General features: G+C 38.7%; 2 protein-coding genes across 2 annotated transcripts; both read right to left on the bottom strand.

The window, feature by feature from the left end:
- LOC8060362 lies at window positions 6,036-12,420 on the bottom strand. Its single transcript, XM_002455508.2, has 6 exons — window positions 11,985-12,420; window positions 11,171-11,616; window positions 9,546-9,856; window positions 9,367-9,426; window positions 7,775-8,286; window positions 6,036-7,096 (listed from the first exon to the last, which is right to left on the bottom strand). Exons 2-6 carry the CDS (start codon window positions 11,515-11,517, stop codon window positions 6,332-6,334), a joined length of 1,995 nt encoding a protein of 664 aa, XP_002455553.2. The 5' UTR covers window positions 11,518-11,616; window positions 11,985-12,420; the 3' UTR covers window positions 6,036-6,331.
- LOC8079638 (protein DELETION OF SUV3 SUPPRESSOR 1(I)) lies at window positions 18,789-20,564 on the bottom strand. The gene is made up of 3 exons (XM_002455506.2): window positions 20,372-20,564; window positions 20,172-20,279; window positions 18,789-19,097 (listed from the first exon to the last, which is right to left on the bottom strand). The coding sequence occupies exons 2-3, from the start codon at window positions 20,263-20,265 to the stop codon at window positions 18,967-18,969; spliced, it is 225 nt and encodes a 74-aa protein (XP_002455551.1). The 5' UTR covers window positions 20,266-20,279; window positions 20,372-20,564; the 3' UTR covers window positions 18,789-18,966.

Below are 21,207 nucleotides of genomic sequence, written 5' to 3'. Positions count from 1 at the left end.
TGGTGGTCGAAATTGCCAATAAACAAAAATGGTCACATAGTGTTATTTTAGAAAAAGAAAAGTCAAGTTATATAAATTTTGACTAAAAGTTTTATTGAAACTACATGCATCTTCAACTCACAAGGATAAATTGATATTTAAATTCTTTTGACATGGTGTCTATTTTGTAGAAATTTATAATACGATGGAAGATAAATGAATGAGCAAGATCCTACTCCTGATGACCTTTTTTTTATTATTCTATTCTAATATTGCTACACGGGTAGTAACTACTAGTATGTATTTTCGTACAATATGGTTTAATTTCCATTTTTTTTTTCAAAATTTCTCATTATATCAAATCTTTGGACATATGCATGGAGCATTAAATATAAATAAAAACTAACTTCACAGTTTACCTGTATTTGTGAGACAAATTTTTCGAAACTAATTATTCTGTAACTAGACAATAATTATTATATACAAACAAAATTGCTATAGTAGGCAAAACCAAAAAAATTAAGAAAAAAGTCTACATCACTCCCCGAACTATGGTGTGGTCTCTACTTTATCCCGAACTATGAAACAGTCTAATTTACCCCTAAACTATCCAAAGCCGTTCAAATCACCCCCTGGGTGGTTTTTATGGCGGTTTTGCTACAATAACCATGGTTTTGCTACATTAACTGTGGTTTTGACTTTTTTCCTATTTGTTTTTATATAATCTTTGAAAAATCATAGTAAATCACAGAAAAATCATAAAATAGAAAATCTAATTTTGTTGGACTCTGCATGAGTAGATCTACGCAATGAATATATAATACGGTATACTTTAATACAAATTTTTTCTATAGCTTTAAATTAGTTAGAAAAATCAGATTTTATCTGTAATTAAGTTTATTTGGGTTTATTCAGGTTTATGCTTGTTAAATATAAATAAATTTATAACTAAGTTATACAAGATCCGATGAGTATGAAAAATTAGTCCACCATAAAAAAATAGTTATATTATAGTTCAAGCATAGAATAATTAGTCCACCACAAAAATTTCACCATAATTGGACCACAAAAGCTATGAATTATTCTAATTAATTACAGATAAAATTTTGATTTTTCTAACTAATTTAAAGGTACAAAAAAAATTGTACTAAAGTATACCATATTATATATTCATTGCGTAGATCTACTCATGCGGAGTCTAACAAAATTAGGTTTTCTATTTTATGATTTTTTTGTGATTTACTATGATTTTTCAAAGATTATATAAAAACAAATAGGAAAAAGTCAAAATCGCAGTTACTCTAGTAAAATCATGGTTAATGTAGCAAAACCGCCATAAAAAACCAATGAAGGTGATTTGAACAGTTTTGGATAATTCAAAAGATAAATTATACTGGGAGGTAAAGTAGACACATCCATAGTTCATAGTTTAGGGGTGATGTAGATTTTTCAAAAATCTAACGAGCTAAGCAAAGCCTGACAAAGTACAGGTAGCAAATGGGCTTTCATTCAATGCCTGTCCGTCAGCGTTAGGCTTTTGTTTCTCCCAACCACCCGGGGGCCGGGCCTAGAAGCAGGAAGTACGGCCCATGATAGAGATGGGCAACGGAATTCATACAGGAAATAATTCTGCATTCATTTCTCAGATCCGTTTCCTGTTGGTTTCCGTCCGACTTCAATACATACAAGAACCTGAAAGTGGACCAGCGCTGTTTGGTAGAAGCGCTTCACGCACGGCTTCACACTTGCGCCTCAACGAAACTACCTAGCATGTTTGGCTGGAGTGTTTGATTATCTCTAAAGCTTACTATTACATCAAATATTTGGACAATTATTTGGAATATTAAATATAAACTAATTATGAAACTAATTGTATAGATTGAAATTAATTTATGAGATAAATCTATTAAACCTAATTAGCCAATGATTTGATAATGTGATGCTACATAAACATATGCTAAGAGCAACTCCAGCAGACCCTTACTTGAGTCCACATAGCTAAATATAGGTACTCAGGCTAAAAACAACACTCCAGCAAGACCCCTACTAGAGCCCCCAATTTGGGGTGGGCACCCAAATCTCCCCTCTAGATCCTATTCCTGTTGGCTCAACAACCCAGCCCTCATTCTGCGTGGTGTGGTCATTACCTCCCCACACCATACAGACGCAGCCTCGCCCACCTCCCTCTAGCGTGGATCTTCACTACTGCGCTCCCTCCCTCCACTCCCGACCTCCACCACTGGGTGGGTCCGCCGATGCGCAACTCCGACGTGCCCCCTTCCCCACCACGCGGGCGTTGCCCCCGATGCGCCGAGAGCTCTCATCTTCTTTGCGTTTTGACCTCTGTATGGAGGATGTGAGGAAGAAAGATTTAATATAATGACAAGTGGATCCCACATGTCATTGTCTGCTTATTTTGGATTTGGGAGCCTTCATTTGGGTGGTGTTGTTGAAGTAAAAGCAAAATTTTGAGTACCTAAAAGTAGAGGAGCACTCAAATAAAAAGTAGGACCCTGTTTTTGAGGTTATTGCTGGAGTTGCTCTAATGATATATTAATTAAGTTTAATAGATTAAAATCATGAATTAGTTACAAGTTCTGTAATTATTTTGTGCCGAACACCTGATGTGACATCACATGTGACATCTCTTAAACTTTAATCCCCTAAGCCAAACACGTCTGGCTCCAGCTCCTACTAAACCAACTGCTGTAGCAAGAAATTACTTTTTCTCTCTTCTCGTAAAATGAACTAGGAGTACGAGGAAGCCGTGTTTTCTAAGTTCTTCGGCTCTGACTCCTCCAGCACATTAGCATGGAGCCCGAGCTAGAGAGAGCCATGCCAAAGAAAGGAACTATGACGAAGGAGCCAATGGTGTTCTCATATTAGCTGAAAGTATTGTTCGCTGATTTATTTTGAAAAAAAATATTGTTGAATAAATGATGGATTAGACAAATAAGTTTAAGCGAATAGACATATCTTGTCAGACCCAACGGACAAGTAGGCCCCTAAAGTTCACAAGAATTTTACAGAATATGCTCGTTTGCATCAGGCTCATAGTGCACGGCCTGGATGAGTTGCTCCTCCCTCCATGGATGCAAGGCAGCCTAAGAGGCAAGAGCATTTGACAGAAAAATCATGGTTCTAATTTGTTATAAGAGAAAAACACTATTAAATAGTTGACAGATTTGACAGATAAGATTAAATGAACAAGTATTAAAAAGTTAAACGAACAACACATTAGATGACGAGAGAGTTCTGGAAACCAATAGATGCGATGACGCTGAAGATGGATCCATGGGCATGGCAGGCTCGGAAAAAGCCCTTAAACTTTCTTAGATTTGATCGAATTTATAAAAAATAATATAAATATTTATATTTTTGAACAAGTTTATTAATAAAATATATTATATAATTAATCTAATGATACTTACTTGACATTGTAACTATTATTACTATTTTCTTATATAAATGTAGTTAAATTCGAAATTATTTGATTTCACAGAAAAAAAGAGTTGTAATTTTTTTTTAGACTGAAGGAGTAAACAGAGCCGTTCCATTCTTTTGGTTTCAGCTGTTTTTTTTTCCTTGATGCATCATGATGATTCCAGCCAGGTATGCAGTGCGACGTGAAGGCTGTTGAACATGCTCAGAGCAGGCAGGCATGCAGGTACGCGAGCAGGTGAGCTCCAGCTTCGGCCTTGTTTAGGCCAGACCGGGGATGAAAAATTTCTAGGTGTCACATCGATATATCGGAAGGATGTCGGAAGATATTTTTAGAAACTAATAAAAAAACAAATTACATAGCTCGTCTGGAAACTCCAAGACAAATCTATTAAGTATAATTAATCTATCATTAGCACATGCGGGTTACTGTAGCACTTAAGGCTAATCATAGACTAACTAGGCTTAAAAGATTCATCTCGCGATTTTCAATCAAACTGTGTAATTAATTTATTTTTTTATCTACATTTAATGTTCCATGCATATGTCTAAAGATTCGATGGGATGGATAAAAATTTTTTAGGTGGGAAACTAAACAGGGCCTTAGTTCGCACAAAAAACCAAAAACTTTTCAAGATTTTTCGTCATATTAAATCTTACGGTATATGCATCGAGCATTAAATATAAAAAATAATTATACAATTTGTCTGTAAATTGCGAGACGAATCTTTTAAGTCTAGTTACTTTATGATTGGACAATATTTGTCAAATAAAAATGAAAGTACTACAATAACAAAATTCAAAAAATTTTGGCAACTAAACAAGGCCTTCGTCTACCTGCCCGGCCCTGGCAATCACATTGAAGCTTCAGTGCTGCAATTACTAGCAGTTTCTCTCCGTATTCACGATATTTTTCGGTCGCTATCCACTTCGTCACGCATCAACCGAGGCCAAGATTGAAAAAATTTTGAGTGTCACATCAGATGTGTTGGAAAGATATTAGAAGAGGTTTTTAGAAACTAATAAAAAAATAAATTACATAGCTTGTCTAGAAACTTCAAGACAAATCTATTAAGTATAATTAATCGATCATTAGCACTTAAGGCTAATCATGGACTAACTAGACTTAAAATATTCGTCTCACAATTTTCAACCAAACTATGTAATTAGTTTATTTTTTTATATACATTTAATGTTCTATACATATGTCCAAAGATTCGATGGAATGGATGAAAATTTTTGGATGAAAACTAGGCCCAAGCCTTTTTTCCTCATGCATCAACCACACGGAGAAATGCCATCCGTCAGGTATGCAGGATCTATAGGTGGAGACTCGGTGTCCTATTTTTCAAACTTTCATCCGATGGCCTAAGTGTTGTAAACAAAAGGATTGATACTTTTCGGTCGCTATGCAGTTCAGCCTGTAATCAGATTTACAGCGGTACAAATGTGTTGGGATGAATTGAAGTGAAATTTAACTAAATTTCATCCTAATTCACTCTAACACATGTGGATTGAGGTTGATCAAATAACTCGGCTTCAAGGCAGTGAATTTCAGATCGACGTCGTCCATTGGCCAGTGGCCATCCTCCAACAGCTACGAACTCCATCCCTGGCGAGTTCAGATCGCATCGGTTGTCTGAATCGAGAAAATTCAATTGCTTATAGTACAGATATAGTAAGTGTGATAAAGAGAACAGTTGGGTTTCCAAACATGGCCAATCAATTGGCAATCGCATCTTTACTTTGGCCCATGCACATTCCCATATAGGAGTATGTAACTGCAAGATTACAGCTTCATCCATCAGCACAGCTGGCACAGGCAGGCTTTGTTTACTTCCACCCTAAAACCCAAAATTTATTAAGATTCTCCGTCACATTAAATATATAGACGTATGCATGGAATATTAAATATAGACAAAAATAAAAACTAATTGTACAGTTTGGTTGGAATTTACGACACGAATCTTTTGAGCCTAGTTAGTCTATAGTTAGATAATAATTACCACAAACAAACGAAAGTACTACAGTGTAACGAAATTTTTCCCTTAAACAAGGCCTTGAGGGTCCTCCATCCTTTCTCGCCTGTGGTAGCAGCCTGGCTAGCACAACAGTGGTGAAGTAGCTGGATCGATTCATGGTATCCTGCAAACTGCAATTGCAGCATCACAAGAGATGGCCAATGTCTGATCAGGAGAAAAGGTGTGGGCTCAGAGTTCACATGGCCAAGGTCCAAGGACATGGTTAGGTGCATCAGAGTCCTTGTGTTCGTTAATGGAGTACCAGTTATCCAGTCACGACCTACCACTGCTTCGATCTTCCTCCTCGACACCACTGCTGCCAATCTCGCTTTCAAGATTGAAACTGCACAGGCGGTTTAGTCCCGTTTGGTTCGTCACGGTAAACTTTAACTCATGTCACATTAAATGTTTAAATATATGCATGAAATACTAAATATAAACTAGTTACGAAACTAAAAACATAGCTAAAAAATAATTTGCAAGACGAATCTTTTAAACTTAATTAGTCTATAATTAAACATTAATTATCAAATAAAACAAAAATGCTACATGTTACCAAAACTCCGTAAGTTAAAGGCACGAAGATGCGACAAGTCAAGTTGCAGTTGCATGGCATATTTTTCTCCTTTTTTTTTCTTTTCGATATAACGGTAACACAGCATGACATTGTTAATCTGGTACCCCAGAAGAGAAGGGTTAAAAACAACCAACCAACAAATCTACAATTTGGGTGAGACTTTCTTCCACCTAGGCAGAGCTGATATATGTACACTAAAGTCTAACTTGTGCGGCGATCCAGCACTTCCTATGTTGATATGGCCACCGATTTTGGTGGCGAGGCTACAAGATACATACACACCAGAGAGCCTAAGACGATTCTATCTGCTTCTTCATTCAGCAAAAACTTTGGGCTTACGGACCCTTTGGCTCCTCCTGCTATTTACAACCAGTACAGCCTTCTCAACCTGCAACTTCAGGGGGGCACTCGCGGTCTTCTCTGTGGAGGATGAGCTTTCAGTCTCCTGCTTCTTTGTTGCTGGGCCTGCATTTTTAGCCTTTGGCGCCCTTGTAGCTGCTGAGGATGGCTTCCCAGTTTTCTGCTTCTTCACTGCTGAGGATGGCTTCTCTGCATTTGCAGGTTCAATTCCAGATTTACGCTTCTTTCCACCTGGACCTGTTGCAGCAGAGGGTGTGCTTTCAGTTTTCTCCTTTGCTACATCAGAGGCCGTGCTCCTTTGGTTCTTTGCAGCTGAGGACATGCCCTCAGTTTTTTCCTTTGCATCAGGAGTTCTGGAGGCCTCTTTCCTCTGCTTCTTGGTAAAGAAAGAGACTTTCTTCTTCTGCCTTGTCTTAGGTTCCAGCTCCTGCTTGTTCCCAGGGGAGACAGGCTTCCTCGAGGGTGACTTTTCAAGGAATGACTCTTGCTCCAATGCTGGTGCAGAAGTGCTATCTACTTCAACTGGAGCATAAATGCTCTCAACTTTAACTGCAGCACTAGTGTTCTTCAGTTCCACTGGTGGAGAATTATTCTTCATTTCTGCTGCAGCAGAAATGTTCTGGTCTTTGGAAGAACTTCCAGAAGGCTGCTTTGCCTTATAAAACTGCTCACAAGCTTCATTGGCTCCTTGATTGTCTATGAGGATATCATCAGTGTTCTACAGAAAAAGAAAAGAAACAGTAGTATCAACTAAATGCTACTGCTAGTGCAAATATATCGCCCAATCAGCTAAAACGTTAGTGGTTCAACATCAGTGAAATAGTTTTAGATGCACAACTATCATTAAGCTTTCAAAATGTAGTCATGGAAACATAACATACTATATTACTAGTATTTGTGTGTTTGCAAAAACAAATTTAAAAATAACTAGCTTCATCACATTGCTCCCCTGATGGCTTCAATCTTATAACATGCAAATTTCACTAGAGATATCTTATATCTATGACTAACAAAGCAGATATAGAATTCTGTATGGATCTAATTTACAAACATCCTAATAATTTTTAAGCCCCTACCTCATATCCAAGACATAACTACAGATCCAGGTTCCTACAGAGAAACAGTAGATGTTTACATGGGTATCATGCTTTTTTTATTTAAATGTAATCAAGTAAAGCGGACATCCCTGCAATATTTTTAGAAATGCAGTGTAATTTTCTCAATATTTTCTCTAGAAATAGTAAATGGGCGAATTTATACATCCCAAGCTTAATTTGCATATAAGATGATCCAAATTCTAATCTGTAAGCAGCAATTCCAGAGTATCAACCCAACTCCAAACAAGCAATGAATTATTAAATTAGGAATAAGAATAAGCAAAGGGCCAAAGACTTACTTCTTTGTATAAATCCCCAATATCACTATTTGTTATGGAATTGCCAGTACCCAACAGTAGGTCCAAAGTGATGGCTTTGTCCCTCAAGTGATTGCACTCTCCACTTCTTTCTTCAGTACTCCTACTTGTACCTATTATATGAGCACCAGTTTCTCTGTGAAGCAAAGCAGATCCTCCTGCAAGAGCTTGTCCATCATCATCCTTCAGCAAAATGTTTAGATTCTTCTTTTTCTGTGGTTTAGTGTGTCGAGACTTTGTATAAGAGAATGAGTGCTTTTGAGTATGCTGTCTCTTCCGAGACACCCGGACATGAGTATCGCCCCCAGAAAATGCCAAATTTTCTCCTTCAGAATGAGCCTTGTTGAGACGATCTTTCAGCAATTGAACTCGAGACTGAACCCCATCAATTTCCAGGAGAATATCCTGTAAAGTACGTTGCTCGCAAATCATATCATAATCCTCGGAATCAAGCAATGTAGCAGTGTCAAGTCCACCTCTGCTACTACCATCAACTGCAATCAGAATGAACCAAATACACAGTTAGCACTTGCATGACAATTACTTAGGCAGAGAATAAAGATGAATCACAGTTTCTGCATGGCCAATTTAACTAAACCTCGAGTGGTTATGTATGTCCTTCATTGATCTATCCAAAAATGGGAAAGCTACCATAATATCAAATAAAACCATAGAGGGTCAGGAAGATGTTGGCATGTTTTATGATTTTATCATATGGCTATATAAACTAACTCTTTCAAATTATGTAAGGTATGCATGTTTCTGGAAATTCAAAGACCATATATCTGATTTAAGCTTAGTCAAATTATGTATTACTTGTGTATAAACAATACAGCTGCATAAATATTTCAAAGTGCTTTCACACTGAATTCGTGTTATAGCTGTAATGTGTAAACAGTATTGCGAGAAAAAAATGATCAAAGTCTAGTTTTCAATCCCGGTTAAAAAAAGGTCTAGTTTTGAACACTGCCAAAATAAAATACACCCTACATACTTGGATAGAGAGAATATTTGCTTGGATACTTTCCAACTTTAAAAACCAAGACCACAAAAGTACATGTAAGCATTAAGATTTGTCACATAAATGACATTAAAAAATTGCCATGTAATGTGCTTTCAAACAATTGTAGGTTTTATACTTTTATTGACATATATATTCTAATAAAGTAAAATCGAAGGTATAGTCTAAAATGAAAAGGCAAAAATGGGATGGTGTCTAGTTTCTAGTTTTGGTCAAGATCATGTTTGTTGTACAAAAAGGGCGCTTATTTTTCTTAAAATCAAAGGGTGTGTCGGTGTGCATTGTAAGGGTTCTTGCCCCTTTTTATTCTTAATACAAAGATGCGCAGGTCTCCTTTGTGTTAAAGAAAAAAACTGGGGCACCAAGGTTATATTAGATATCTTGGTTTCCTTTGATAGCGTGCATACTGCATATGGTGTAACAAAAGCAACTTTTTTCTCACAACTGAGTCAAGAGCTAATTCTGTCTAATGGTGTACCTTTGCTAGATACTATGTTTTCCATTTTAACTTCACTGAAAAGTTTGACAAGATACTGAATAGATATATTCATACCTGTGACACAATCGTCATCAACCAAGACACCATCAGTTTCAGCTCCCTTATTTTGTTTATCTGCAAAATATTGAAAGAATTATTGTCATTAAGAACGAAACCTGGTGCAAAATTAACACAAACACAGATAAATTGATGTCCTATCCCTACAAAGAAGACGACATAATTGGATGCCAGACCATGGTAGTATGACAATATCCGGTGCTTGCTGATGTACGAGGACGCATCAACATTTTCTTCATGCCTCTTCCTCTTTCTCCTCTTCATGATACTCTTTCCATGGCCTTTGTGAATCTGCATCGATTCTGACATAGTACCATTTGCTTTGCTTACTGCTTGTTTTGATTCCTTTTGTTTCTTTATTAGAGCAAGCTCCCTGTCATACTTTGATACTTGAGATGACAGTTCCCTCATTCGCAACTCTAACCAGTGGCATCTCCACTCAATTGGACGAACAGAATTGCTCCACTCAGCCATCACTTTTTTCCTTCTGAAGATTAATCACAAAAAATTTGTATAAAAATGAAGCATGTCAAAATAAAACATTACAACAAGATAAGAAATATAGCAAGTACTGTAGTTGCTTGTTCTATATTCTAGCCATACCCATAAAATGACAGGTAAGCTTACACTTTGAAGCATTCATAAGAGTAGCTCAATATCGATTTCTTTGTTCATGACTACACATTATAGTTTTTTTATTAAAGCATGAATATCAGAAATAAGCAGGCACAAATCAGAACCATACTTTTAAAGAAAGGCAATAAGCATAAAAATAACAATGTCTCCTGAAAGGCACAAAAGGAATCTATATAGGTCTACAGCAATAAAAAAAATCATCAATGTTGGCATGGTTTTGAATCCCAAGCTGGAAACTTCTTTTGCAAATTCAGACTATCATGTTTAACATATACCATTTAGTAAAACACCTAGGTGAACTTTTCCAAAAAGCTAAAGAAGAAAAAGGTAACACTGACACAAGGACTCTCTAACCAGAAGGATATTTGTGCTCTTTGTGTCAATATTTTGTGTTTTGGCCTACTACTGGATTGACAGACATATGGTCACCCATAAATCCATGCCGATTATAATCGAATTAATCTACCTGGTTGCTGAAACGAAGTCCTGGTTGAACAACCAAAACGGTAAATTCACAATGCTTTTGAATAAGCTACCATTTGCTTAATTGTGTTTCTAAATAGCTACCTGAAAAACATAAGATCATAGGGTTATCTGGTAATTTGCCTCTTCTGATTGTGATTGGCACACTTCACATAAGTGGCACGGCACTTCATAGGACAGAACACATTTTTTTTTCAGGCTGTTGCTACCTGCTTCTATTTGGCATATAAGAATTGCGCAGAAATTATACCTGTCCTAATCTAAGTGTTATTATCACCTTCTAAGTTTTTAACATTTCATATAAATGATGAACGAAATGTGGCCCAGAAAAGGAAAATTCCGATGGGAAGGTACTAATCAATAAGCATACAAGACACCGCATTACGTTACTGAATCATATCTTTCTGTTTTAGGTACAATGATGATCCTACGTTTCTTGTCGCTTCCGCAATCAGGAAGGTGCAATAATTACAACATAGTATAAGTCGAAACCCTACTACAACCTTCTGTTTTATCACCAGGAGCGCGGGAGAGAGGGAAAACCAAACAGGCAAACACTGAAACACAAAAGCACATAACAACCTAGCATAATCTTACACCTGTTCATTCTTCCATGAACCAGGAATGCACAATAATGAGATCAGTAGCATTCAGGGCAAACGAGGAAGTATGGAGGACTCACCTAGGGGGCTTTGAGGGCCCAACACCATTGTCATGAGCGGACATGCCAGAATTCACTTCTGGTTCACCATTGTCTGCCTCGCCTTCAAATCCAGAGCAGGTGTCCCCAAACGAGCTCGAGCATTCAGTGGTATCGCCTCCCTCGTATTTCACAAGCTCAGTAGCGACCACCAGAGGGCCATCATCCGTGCAGACAGCCTCGGATTTCACCACCACCATGCTGTTCTGGTTCTTGGCGCCACTGTCGCCCTCGTCCACCACCATGCCGTTCTGGTTCTTGGCGCCACCGTCGCCCTCATCCTTATTATCCATGGCTGGAGGTAGAGCTGGAACGGGAGCGGGAGCCATGGCTCGCCGCTGATGCGTCAGGCCAGGCCGTCAGGGGGCCCTACGCGCCCACACGAACCCCACCAGAATTCCGCCCCAATCTTCCTCCAGAAGAAGAACCTGCGAGCGGACAGATGACGTTCAGCAACGAAATTCGCAGGGGACGAAGAGAATCAAAGGAGCGCACGAGAATGGTCCAAGCCTCCGCAGGAAAAAGCTCAATTCTGCAACAGAAAACCCCACGGATTCGTAACAGAACCCTGTAGAACAGGAGGATTCCTACGAATGACTAAAGAAAACAAGAAAATCGTAGCGAATGATACTCGAGCAGGGCAACAAGGGAGTCCGCGGAACACCCACACGCAAGACGAATCCGCAACAAGAAAAAAAAACACACACACACACACACCGGAAAGGAACCCGCAAGAACCTGACGAGCCATGTGAACCACGCAGGACCAAACCAGTGGGGGGCGGGCGAGGGCTTACCGAGGATCGTCGGACGGAGAATCAGGCATTAGTCCGGGCGGATCGCCATGGCGGAGGAAAAAGATTGGTGGGTAATCGGGATCGGGGCACGATCGCTCGGGTCTGTGGCTCAAACGCGGAGGCGAGGGCGAGGGGAGGAAGCATCCATGAATCTGGGCCTTTTTTATCCTGATGATTGATGATGAATGAAAAACGCGGGGAGGGGGAGGGGGAGGGGGAGGGGGAGGGAGGAGGGAGAAGACGAAGGCTGGGAGCAGGGGCCTCGTGAGGAGGTGAGGGGGGGGGCAGTTTCTAGTTTCCAATTCCAATCGCGGCAGCGGGCGTCACGCTGTTGGCACCGCCCGGCGAGCTGTGTCCACCACGCCACCTCCCGTCCGTTGTCCATGGAACCCAACGGGAGAGACGAGAGGACCGACCGCTCCGACTCGCTCGCGTCTCTCTCGTCGCCTCATCGCCTTTTTGCGCTTTGGGCCTTTGGATTTGGATGCCATGCCGATGCGATCTTTGGGCTCGAATCGCCCCCAATTCCTTTCCCGGTGGAGACCGTGGTCGTGTGAACAGAGGGGTCGTGGAGATCGACGGCTCAGATTGCGCGTTGGTGGTTACAATAATATCTCCAAACTTCTTCTCATAAACTGCTACCTATACAATTTCTTCCTATTTTGTTATTATAAGAATCTTAAGAGCCAGCTCCGCTTTATTGTAGAGATGGAAATATTTAGAGATCTTATAGAGATTTTTTTTCTTCTTCATGAAAATATATTTTCCTTAATACGGAATGATATAAATAGGCTTTTAGAGTTGCTTTTAGACCATTCTCAACATAAACTAGAAAGAAGCACACACCCATAACGTATGCACACTAATGTTGTTATTCGGCAACTTTTGATTTGCATCCCTCTAATTCCTCTCTCCTTAATGGGTAGAGTCTATCACAAGGTCTTATTTTTTCGAGATCCAGTACAAACGCATATGCTTATATATACAAGCACACACGTACATACCCATATCCTATCCCCTATGAGCACCTCCGTATGCCAAACAATGCCTTGAATATCGTTCTAAGGGCACAAGCTAGCAAAGCAAGTAGTTTTGTTAGCTCAAACCAAAAGTCGTAGTCCATATAGATGACGAGTTGAGGCCAATAGTATTATAATGCACCCAAATGTAAGCTACTTTTTTGGGGCTCTACTATGCATGCATTTTCTATGGGCTTTGCAACTTCTCTTTCCTACGCTCTCGCAACCTTCTCCACAACATGAGTCCAGGTGTTGCTTCCACTTATGTAAGTGAGACCTATTTTGCTTCCTGTGAGTCATTCTAACAGCAAGACCATCATCCTTGGTGACATGGATGCTCAACGACAACGTGGAGACTAATAGGACAGTACAAAAGCTTGGTGTGTTGGACAAGCCCGAACCACTTTTCATGCTTGTTTGATATTAAATATAGATGTGGAGCCTAGAACTCCCATCTTAGAGTGTGTCATTGAGCCTAACCATAGAGTGTGTTTGGATTGCTTCCCAATCTACAAAAAAGTTCGCAATAGAGCCTCTATTTGTGTTTGCTTCCATAGTCTGCTACAAGTTTGGCCATTCAAACTTTTCTCTTTAGTTTACAATACCATTTGCAGCACTTGGCGAACAAACCATGTGTTGTGGTTTTGGGGTGCCACAACTACATAGTGGTGAGCTAGAGGAGACAAGCTAAATAAACCCTTAGACCATAGAGTAAGAAGAACATGCCTAACTAGTATAGGTTAGATCACTAGAGTTGCGTAGGTCTCGCCCCTCGTTAACCTCCAAAATTATGAGAGGTAGTAAGTTCCACTAAATTTACTAGTGTTGTGATCATCAAAATATGTACAGTTCATTGGTTTAGATGTGTGTGGTGTTAGTGTATGTGTATACTCATGCACGTGGAAGAAAAGATGGAGAAACCCTTTCCCTCTCGGCGTGTGAAATTAAATCTTAGTGACATGTCTATTAGATATCTTTTAATGAAGTGTTGTTTAATGTTGATATGATAGAAAAAAGGGAGCTAAAACAAGAAGAGTTACATCATATTTTTTGGCATGTCTAATCCTTGTACTGCATAATATGGATTTTTTACAATGATAGTTTTCTTACAGTTTGCTAAAATGCGACTACCTAGTACTAGAGCACCTCACCCAAGTGCACTAGGTGGTGACTAGTTTCCTTTATATCATGTGGCTTGGTCAATTGTGAGAAGCCAGGATGAGCAAATCTAGGTTCTAACGATACATTTCACAAGCTAGCTAGACTCATTTGAGAATGTTTATTACATTTTTGCACAAGAATTGATATCCTTCACTATCATCTAACATTATCATGGTTGCATTCTTGCCCATGGTAAAGAAAAAGTAAAGAATTCAAGAACTAACACAATGCAATCTAAATCATATAAAAAGTTTAGAAAAATAAACCCATTATGCCAATTATGATAAACTAGAATTGAAATTCTAATTTTCAAATGACAAAATGTATGAACCTCTTGCAAAACAAACAAACATAGATTTTTATGTGCGCAGAATGCATGTGCATAAATAGCCAACATGGAATTAATGCATGCATAAACTCTAGCATGAAGGATGGGAGAGGGAATGGGAATGGGAATGGGAATGGTAGTGGAAATAGGAGCTTGTGATGATCTATATTATCCATTGGATCATATGTTATGCTTGAATTTAGTTTTATCTTATGCATTTGGAGTTTTGGACCATATGACATATGTTTAAATTTTTTAAATTGTTTGATTTGGATTATGTGTAGTAGAAACATACTAATTTGAATTACTGTGATGTGAAAATGGAATTTTTTGTAGTGTTTATATGCAAGTATAGAGACAAACAGAACACAATGAATTATTGAGGAAATGCAAAAGTCATCCCATGTAAATAATATTTTGGAGATTTTTGCCCGACCACTAAAGATGTCCTCTTGGCCCCAACTTAGCAACTATACTTCAAGAATATTTGTGTGAAATAGCCTTTACATAGCTACAAACTACTTTAAAATGACAACGCAAGATAAGGTTGCTTTGATAGTCATGCATACAAAGCCAATCTTTTACTGCACATTGACTCTTTGATGTAGGGCTATGGGTTTGACCTTCAACTTGGGGTCTTTGTCCCAAGGCTTCTTTGAATTGGATTTTTTCTTTGTACCAAGACTTTGATTCAAACCTTCATCATTTTATCTTTGCCATAGTGGCTTTTATTTAACCTTTGAGTTGGGCCTTCTTCTAAATACTACAAATTTTATTCCATCCATAAATTGACTTTCCCTCCTATGCTCTAAGTTCTAGTATCGATAAGAATTTGAGTTCTTATGTTATGGTATGAATATACCATACCAATTCATTATGTAAAGATGATGGATGAGATTCCATAGATAGAGAGCCAGTTCTAATAGACTTACAGAATGTTCTCATTTGCATGCATCCAACAAGAATTGAACTCGCAAAATTATCAATTATGGTTGGGCGCTTTAACCATTCAGCCATGGATACTTAACATGGATCATCTACATAACCAATTTTCATATAGATATATCATAGAAAAATGAAATAAAAATATTTAGAGATAGCAAATATTCAAAGATGACTATAAAATATCATACAAAGGACAAGTCCTTTCCACCTATGTGACAACACAAGATTTTTTAATGACCGGTGATTGAAGGGGTGGGTTGAGGTATAATGGGTAAATCCCAACAATTTGCTTTAGTCTATCCTAAGAAAATATCCAAGAGTTTACAACAAAAAATCATTCCAATAAATTATGATTTTAGAAGCTCACAAACACCGTTTGGTATAGAAAAAATATACCATTCTACAACATCTTTATGTTTTTGTTTCCATACCTATGTGACTTCCCTAGCTTGGCCAGTGAGCGGTCAGGGATGACCAAGACTAGTTAGGCGCGACAAGGGTAGCCAATAGTGGGCGATGGAGGATCAAAGAACTGCTTAAGAGAAACAAAAAATCACATGAGAGAAACAAATGACTGCATGAGGAAACAAAAATGCAATGGTCAAGAGTGATTGGGAAGGTACAAGTTGATTGAGAGATTCAGGAATCTATAAAAGATTGGAAGTGCAGACTACAATTGTTGGAGGGTCAATTTTTTGTTTTTGGCTAAAAACGGTTTTGAGAATAGTTTAGAGGAGCTTTTGAAGATGATTTAAGCAAACTAGTTTGCCCCCTTATAGGAATCTCTATCCTCAGAATCCAAGCTAGCAATGGGTACAGTCCTTGGGAGTTTGCATCGCTTCCACACTATCACCCCTACTTTTTTCTAGTCCTCTATTTCTCGCCAAGCTTGGGTTTATCCCTCTAACTTGAAATGGCTTGTTTTTTATCAACAACTTGGTATGCATTTTTGGAACAAAAAAAACAAATGTACCGATTCATGTTAGTGTTGTAACTCATAATTGTGATGTCACTTTTGTGTTCTTGCCTTCTTCTTGCTAATATTTTTTTTGTTGGAAGATTTGTTTCATGGTTTCCTATGATCTTGCAAAAGTGTCATGTCACTGACTATATCTTATTGTAAACTAGTATTGTAGGGTTCTAACTTTTGTTAATTGTTCTCACTACATGTTTGATTCCTATTTGTTGAAATTCTTCTATGATCCTATGATCTTTTCATTTGCCTAGTGTAGGGTTTGTGTCACAAGGTATATCGTGTAACACACTAGCATTGGAGGAACCACTCCAAGGTGGTAAGAGATATAAAGCAAAGTTTTTGAAGGAATAACTTTAACATAATAGCAGATAATCCCCTAAGGGAAACCTAATTCATCAAATAGTATATCTTAAAAGAAATCAATAATAGGAACATCATCAAGTTAATATATAGCAGACTGCATGAATCCCAAAAATTAAAATATTAATTTCCTATATTTTTAGGCTCCAAAGTTGTACATGATTCATGTACAACTACATGACAACTACTAGCCAACTAGATGGCAACATAATTGACAACTAGGATTTTACTCACATAATACTCATCCAACTCAGTGACATCTAAGAGACAATTTATTGGACAAGTAGATATCTTCTAGAAATACAATAACATATGCTATGACATCATAGTTCTTGGCAAAGTAACTCTTCCTAAAGCGTGTAGTATAGTGGCAAATCTCACATTGACTCCTCATTCTTAGTAGCAAAATCGGGATTTAATTGTTGTGCTTGGTAGTTTATGATTTGGTTTTGTTATATCCCTCGTAGGATTTGCTGGCAACGATGGTGTAGTGATTCTGGAATTGATAGAGGATATAAGCATGGTCAACCAACACTATGGGTGTTGTCACAAGGAGGTTGGTTAGGTGGTACCCACCTAAGGACACCTATGTAAATCCTATTATAGTTTAAGATAAGATATGATTGCAACTACTAACTGTGGGTGTTGTCCCAAGGGGGTTCACTAGGTTGGCAAGGTTAGGGTTAGGGTTTGGGATTCAAGGTGTCACCTAAATCTGGCGGGCTTAAGGATTCATGAGAAAAGGCTGCCCAAGTGGTGATTGCAGTCGTGGCAGTGGCACTGCCAGCTGGGCAGTGAAGGAAGGCAGTTGGGCAGGACAAGGACGGGGGTGTGATGGATATATCTCGACAACCTCCACCAGATTAGCATGGAAGTAGGGAGCTCAGAGTGAAGATGAAGAAGACGGCGAGGAGACACATCCAATGGATTTTAGTACCAGATCGGGTTGTGGTGGAGGCTAGCGGATCCAACAACAAGGGAGCCGCTACAGCCAAGCGAGGAGGCAAAGGTGGCAGAGGCGAGTGGCTTGTTAGGGTCCAGTGGTGTGCGCGTGGAGGAAGAAGATGAAAGAAGATATAATGGAGAGAGATTTGATCTCAACCCTCTATTTTATATCTATAAGACTATCTCCAATAAGTGACCCATATGGGCATCCAAACCCAAAATGGGTAGCAGGAGATCTAAAATCGGCTTCTAACTAAGTACCTACGGGAGACCCTATTTTAGGTTGTTTGAGAAGCACAACCCAAATATGAATGTCTTCTCTCCTTAAAACTATTTGTAAAAATGATTCTATTTTGGGCCTTGTTATTAGAGAAGATGTTAAATGGATATTGAACTCTTTGCCTGTAGCGCTACCAAGCGTTGAATTAGTCTTGTATTATGGGTGGTGTTGTTGGAGATTGCGTTGAATTAGTCTTGTATTTTGGGTGTTGTTAGAGATGGTCTATGCGTCAAAAAGTTAACTACGGGAGACCCCATTTAGATTGTTTGAGAGGCACAACCCAAATATGAATGTCTTCTCTCCTTAAAACTATTTGTAAAAAAGATTCTATTTTGGGTCTTGTTATTACAGAAGATGTTAAATGGATATTGAACTCTTTGCCTGTAGCGCTACCAAATGTTGAATTAGTCTTGTATTTTGAGTGGTGTTGTTGGAGATTGCGTTGAATTAGTCTTGTATTTTGGGTGGTGTTGTTAAAGATGGTCTATGCGTCAAAAAGTTAACTAATGGCTGCCCTTGAATCACTCAATTGTTATCTAGACAGATCCTTCAAAAAAAAAATGTTTAGCGATAGTACTCAACGTTACTAAAGGGTTTTGCGATAGTACTCTACGTTACTGGTTTAAGCTGCTCAGAAGTAAACTGATTGACAGGTAACCATATGGAGCAACTAAAATTTCCCTTCAAGACAAGTATCAAACCGCAACATTGCAGACAGCTTGGATGGCAAAGATAGATGATATGCAAACAACAAAGATAGATGATATGCAAACAACAGCGCCTTGCAGACTTCTGAATAGACCGATCAGATTTGGATTATTATTAGATGATGATGAAAGCAGGTTAATATAACTCGGAAAATAGATCTTTCAGTAATCAAGGTATTAACAACAGCAAATGCAGCGACTACATCAAAGTAGCCATGCCAAGGTCCAGAACAAATAACAGTTGCAAAATGCAAATGCTAGCTAGTTCTTGGGCGCATTGCTCTCCAGCTCCTTCCTCAGCTGCAGCGAGAAGTCATCATTGACATCGTCATCATCCCAGTCATCCTCCCATTGCTGAAGTGCTTCATTGCCTTCTTCCTTGTCATCCCACTCTGTAATTCAGAAGTTAGTATCAGACTGGTATTTAGGTAATGCCAGCATTGTTTTTGTCTGTAACAGTTTCATAAACAAGTTTGATATCTTGTCGAATTGAACAGGTCATTACACTACACAACCAAAAGAAACAACGGACAAAGAGGAAACTAAAAAAACAAGATAATCCAAATGGGTCATGGTGAACAGATTAACTAGGAAACAACACCAGAACACTCAAATGCAACATCAATCTTGTGATGTCTTCTAAGTTTCTAATAATGCAAAGCAAGCATAAATGCATCTGGGATTTGATCTTTCAACTTGATCTAGCATATAGGCATGTACAGATTGTCTAAAGAAATTAAGAGATTTTTAAGCACAAAAAATAGGCTGAATGCACTCATGGCAGTAACGTGCCATGCATGTAGTAACCAATCCCTCTATAACATTTATGAACTGCACACACGAAACACGATTCAAATCAATCTAGAAAAACACTCTCTCGATATAATAACTGTTAGTTTGCGTTGATGTTGCCACAGAAACTCACTATTGGAGTTTTTCCTGAAGGTTGCATTATTATTGTTCTATAAGTGGCACTTTGCTTGTCTCTGGGGTGAGCAATTAATAAATGAATCTAGTAATTCATACAGATAAATAAACCACAATTCAAGTTCGAACCGACTCAACATATTAGCCCAAATGTCATCTATCTATAGCGAAATATCTCAGGTTGTGGATAGAATTTCATAATATGGAACAGCAGACAAATGTTTTCAGCGCAGAAAGAGCAAACCCATCTGAAATCATCAATTTTGGAGCAGCCGGTTAGCCACAAATTTTAGCTACTTTACAGAAAGATAAGACTCCGGTCCACTAGATAAACAAGATCAGAATGTCCAGCGCGTCTACTAACGGACAATAGTTTGGGCACAGCCCTACATCGCACAAGTGACAGCAACAGATATTTCACACCCCCTATGTGACACAAAAACAAAAACACCTGAGCTAACGAACCCTAACCAGATCTTGACAACGGAGCCACCTAGCAGATGACCAGGAAGAACCGGGGATTCGACGAGGAAGCATACCTTGATCGATCTCAAACTCCTCGAACTCGTCGTCGTCCTCGAGCAGGTCCATCTTAGCTTCCTCCGTCACCTCGGGCTTCGCTGGTTCCGCCATCGGGACTCGCAACACTAATTGGATCAGATCAGATACGGTTACCAATAGTTAGGGTTTGGGTGCTCGGTTCCGCACAGCAGGAACGGAAGAGATGGGGTGGGCGTACCTGGTGGCTGCTCGTCGCCGGTGAAGGGCTCCAACCCGAAGATAGAGATCCGGAAACCTGGCGAACGGCGGCGCTGGCGCTGGCGCTGGCGCCGGCGGTCGCGTAGTCGTCGCAGAACTCACGCGAAGGACACGGGGAGAACCGCGATGCGTGGGAGACTGGGCCTGGGGAACGGGAGAACAAAAGGCGCGGGGGCCGCAAGATAAAGGGGCCGGGCCGGACCGGTACTTAGTAGGATTCGTAATTCAAACGTACTACCAGCATGTGCACGTTTGATTTATTTTGAAAAAAAAAATCACTCTAGATCCCTCAATTTTCATAAAAATCTGATTTACATCCTTGAACTTTAAAAAGTGTGCATATTATCTAGTTTTGAAAGTGGTTTTATCTTTTTCTTTTTATTTATTTCGGCTAATTTTTTTTTGAAAATCACCGTAAATCACATAAAAATCATAAAACATAAAACTTAATTTTTTTGGACTTCAGATGAGTAGATCTACACATTGAATATATAGTATAGTACTCCCTACATCCCAAATTGTAAGTCATTCCAAGAATCTTGGAGAGTCAAACTTTTCTAAGTTTGACCAAATTTATATGATAAAATAATTATTGTTATGATACCAACTAAGTATCATCAGATTCTTCCTTAATTATATTTTCATAATATACTCACTTTACGTTACAAATCTTACTATTTTTCTCTATAAATTTGGTCAAATATGAAAATATTTTGACTCTCCAAGATTCTTGGAATGACTTATAATTTGGGATGGAGGGAGTATATTTTAGTACAAATTGTTTGATACAACTTTAGATATATACTTTTCTGTAAT

Source organism: Sorghum bicolor, chromosome 3 (genome assembly GCF_000003195.3).
Source record: "Sorghum bicolor cultivar BTx623 chromosome 3, Sorghum_bicolor_NCBIv3, whole genome shotgun sequence".
NCBI classification, from domain to species: domain Eukaryota; kingdom Viridiplantae; phylum Streptophyta; class Magnoliopsida; order Poales; family Poaceae; genus Sorghum; species Sorghum bicolor.
Note: the sequence above shows the minus strand (reverse complement) of the source record. Positions and strands in the feature narration are given on the sequence as shown.

Excerpts from the sequence above, each read along its gene's own strand:
- LOC8060362 (XM_002455508.2), bottom strand. The coding sequence starts at position 11,517 with ATGGCTCCCGCTCCCGTTCCAGCTCTACCTCCAGCCATGGATAATAAG. Across the intron at positions 9,427-9,545 it reads GATATTGTCATACTACCATG|ATAAACAAAATAAGGGAGCT; the intron begins GTCTGGCATCCA and ends AATATTTTGCAG. Across the intron at positions 8,287-9,366 it reads TGATGACGATTGTGTCACAG|TTGATGGTAGTAGCAGAGGT; the intron begins GTATGAATATAT and ends TTCTGATTGCAG.
- LOC8079638 (XM_002455506.2), bottom strand. The coding sequence starts at position 20,265 with ATGGCGGAACCAGCGAAGCCCGAGGTGACGGAGGAAGCTAAGATGGAC. Across the intron at positions 19,098-20,171 it reads GGAGTTTGAGATCGATCAAG|AGTGGGATGACAAGGAAGAA; the intron begins GTATGCTTCCTC and ends TCTGAATTACAG.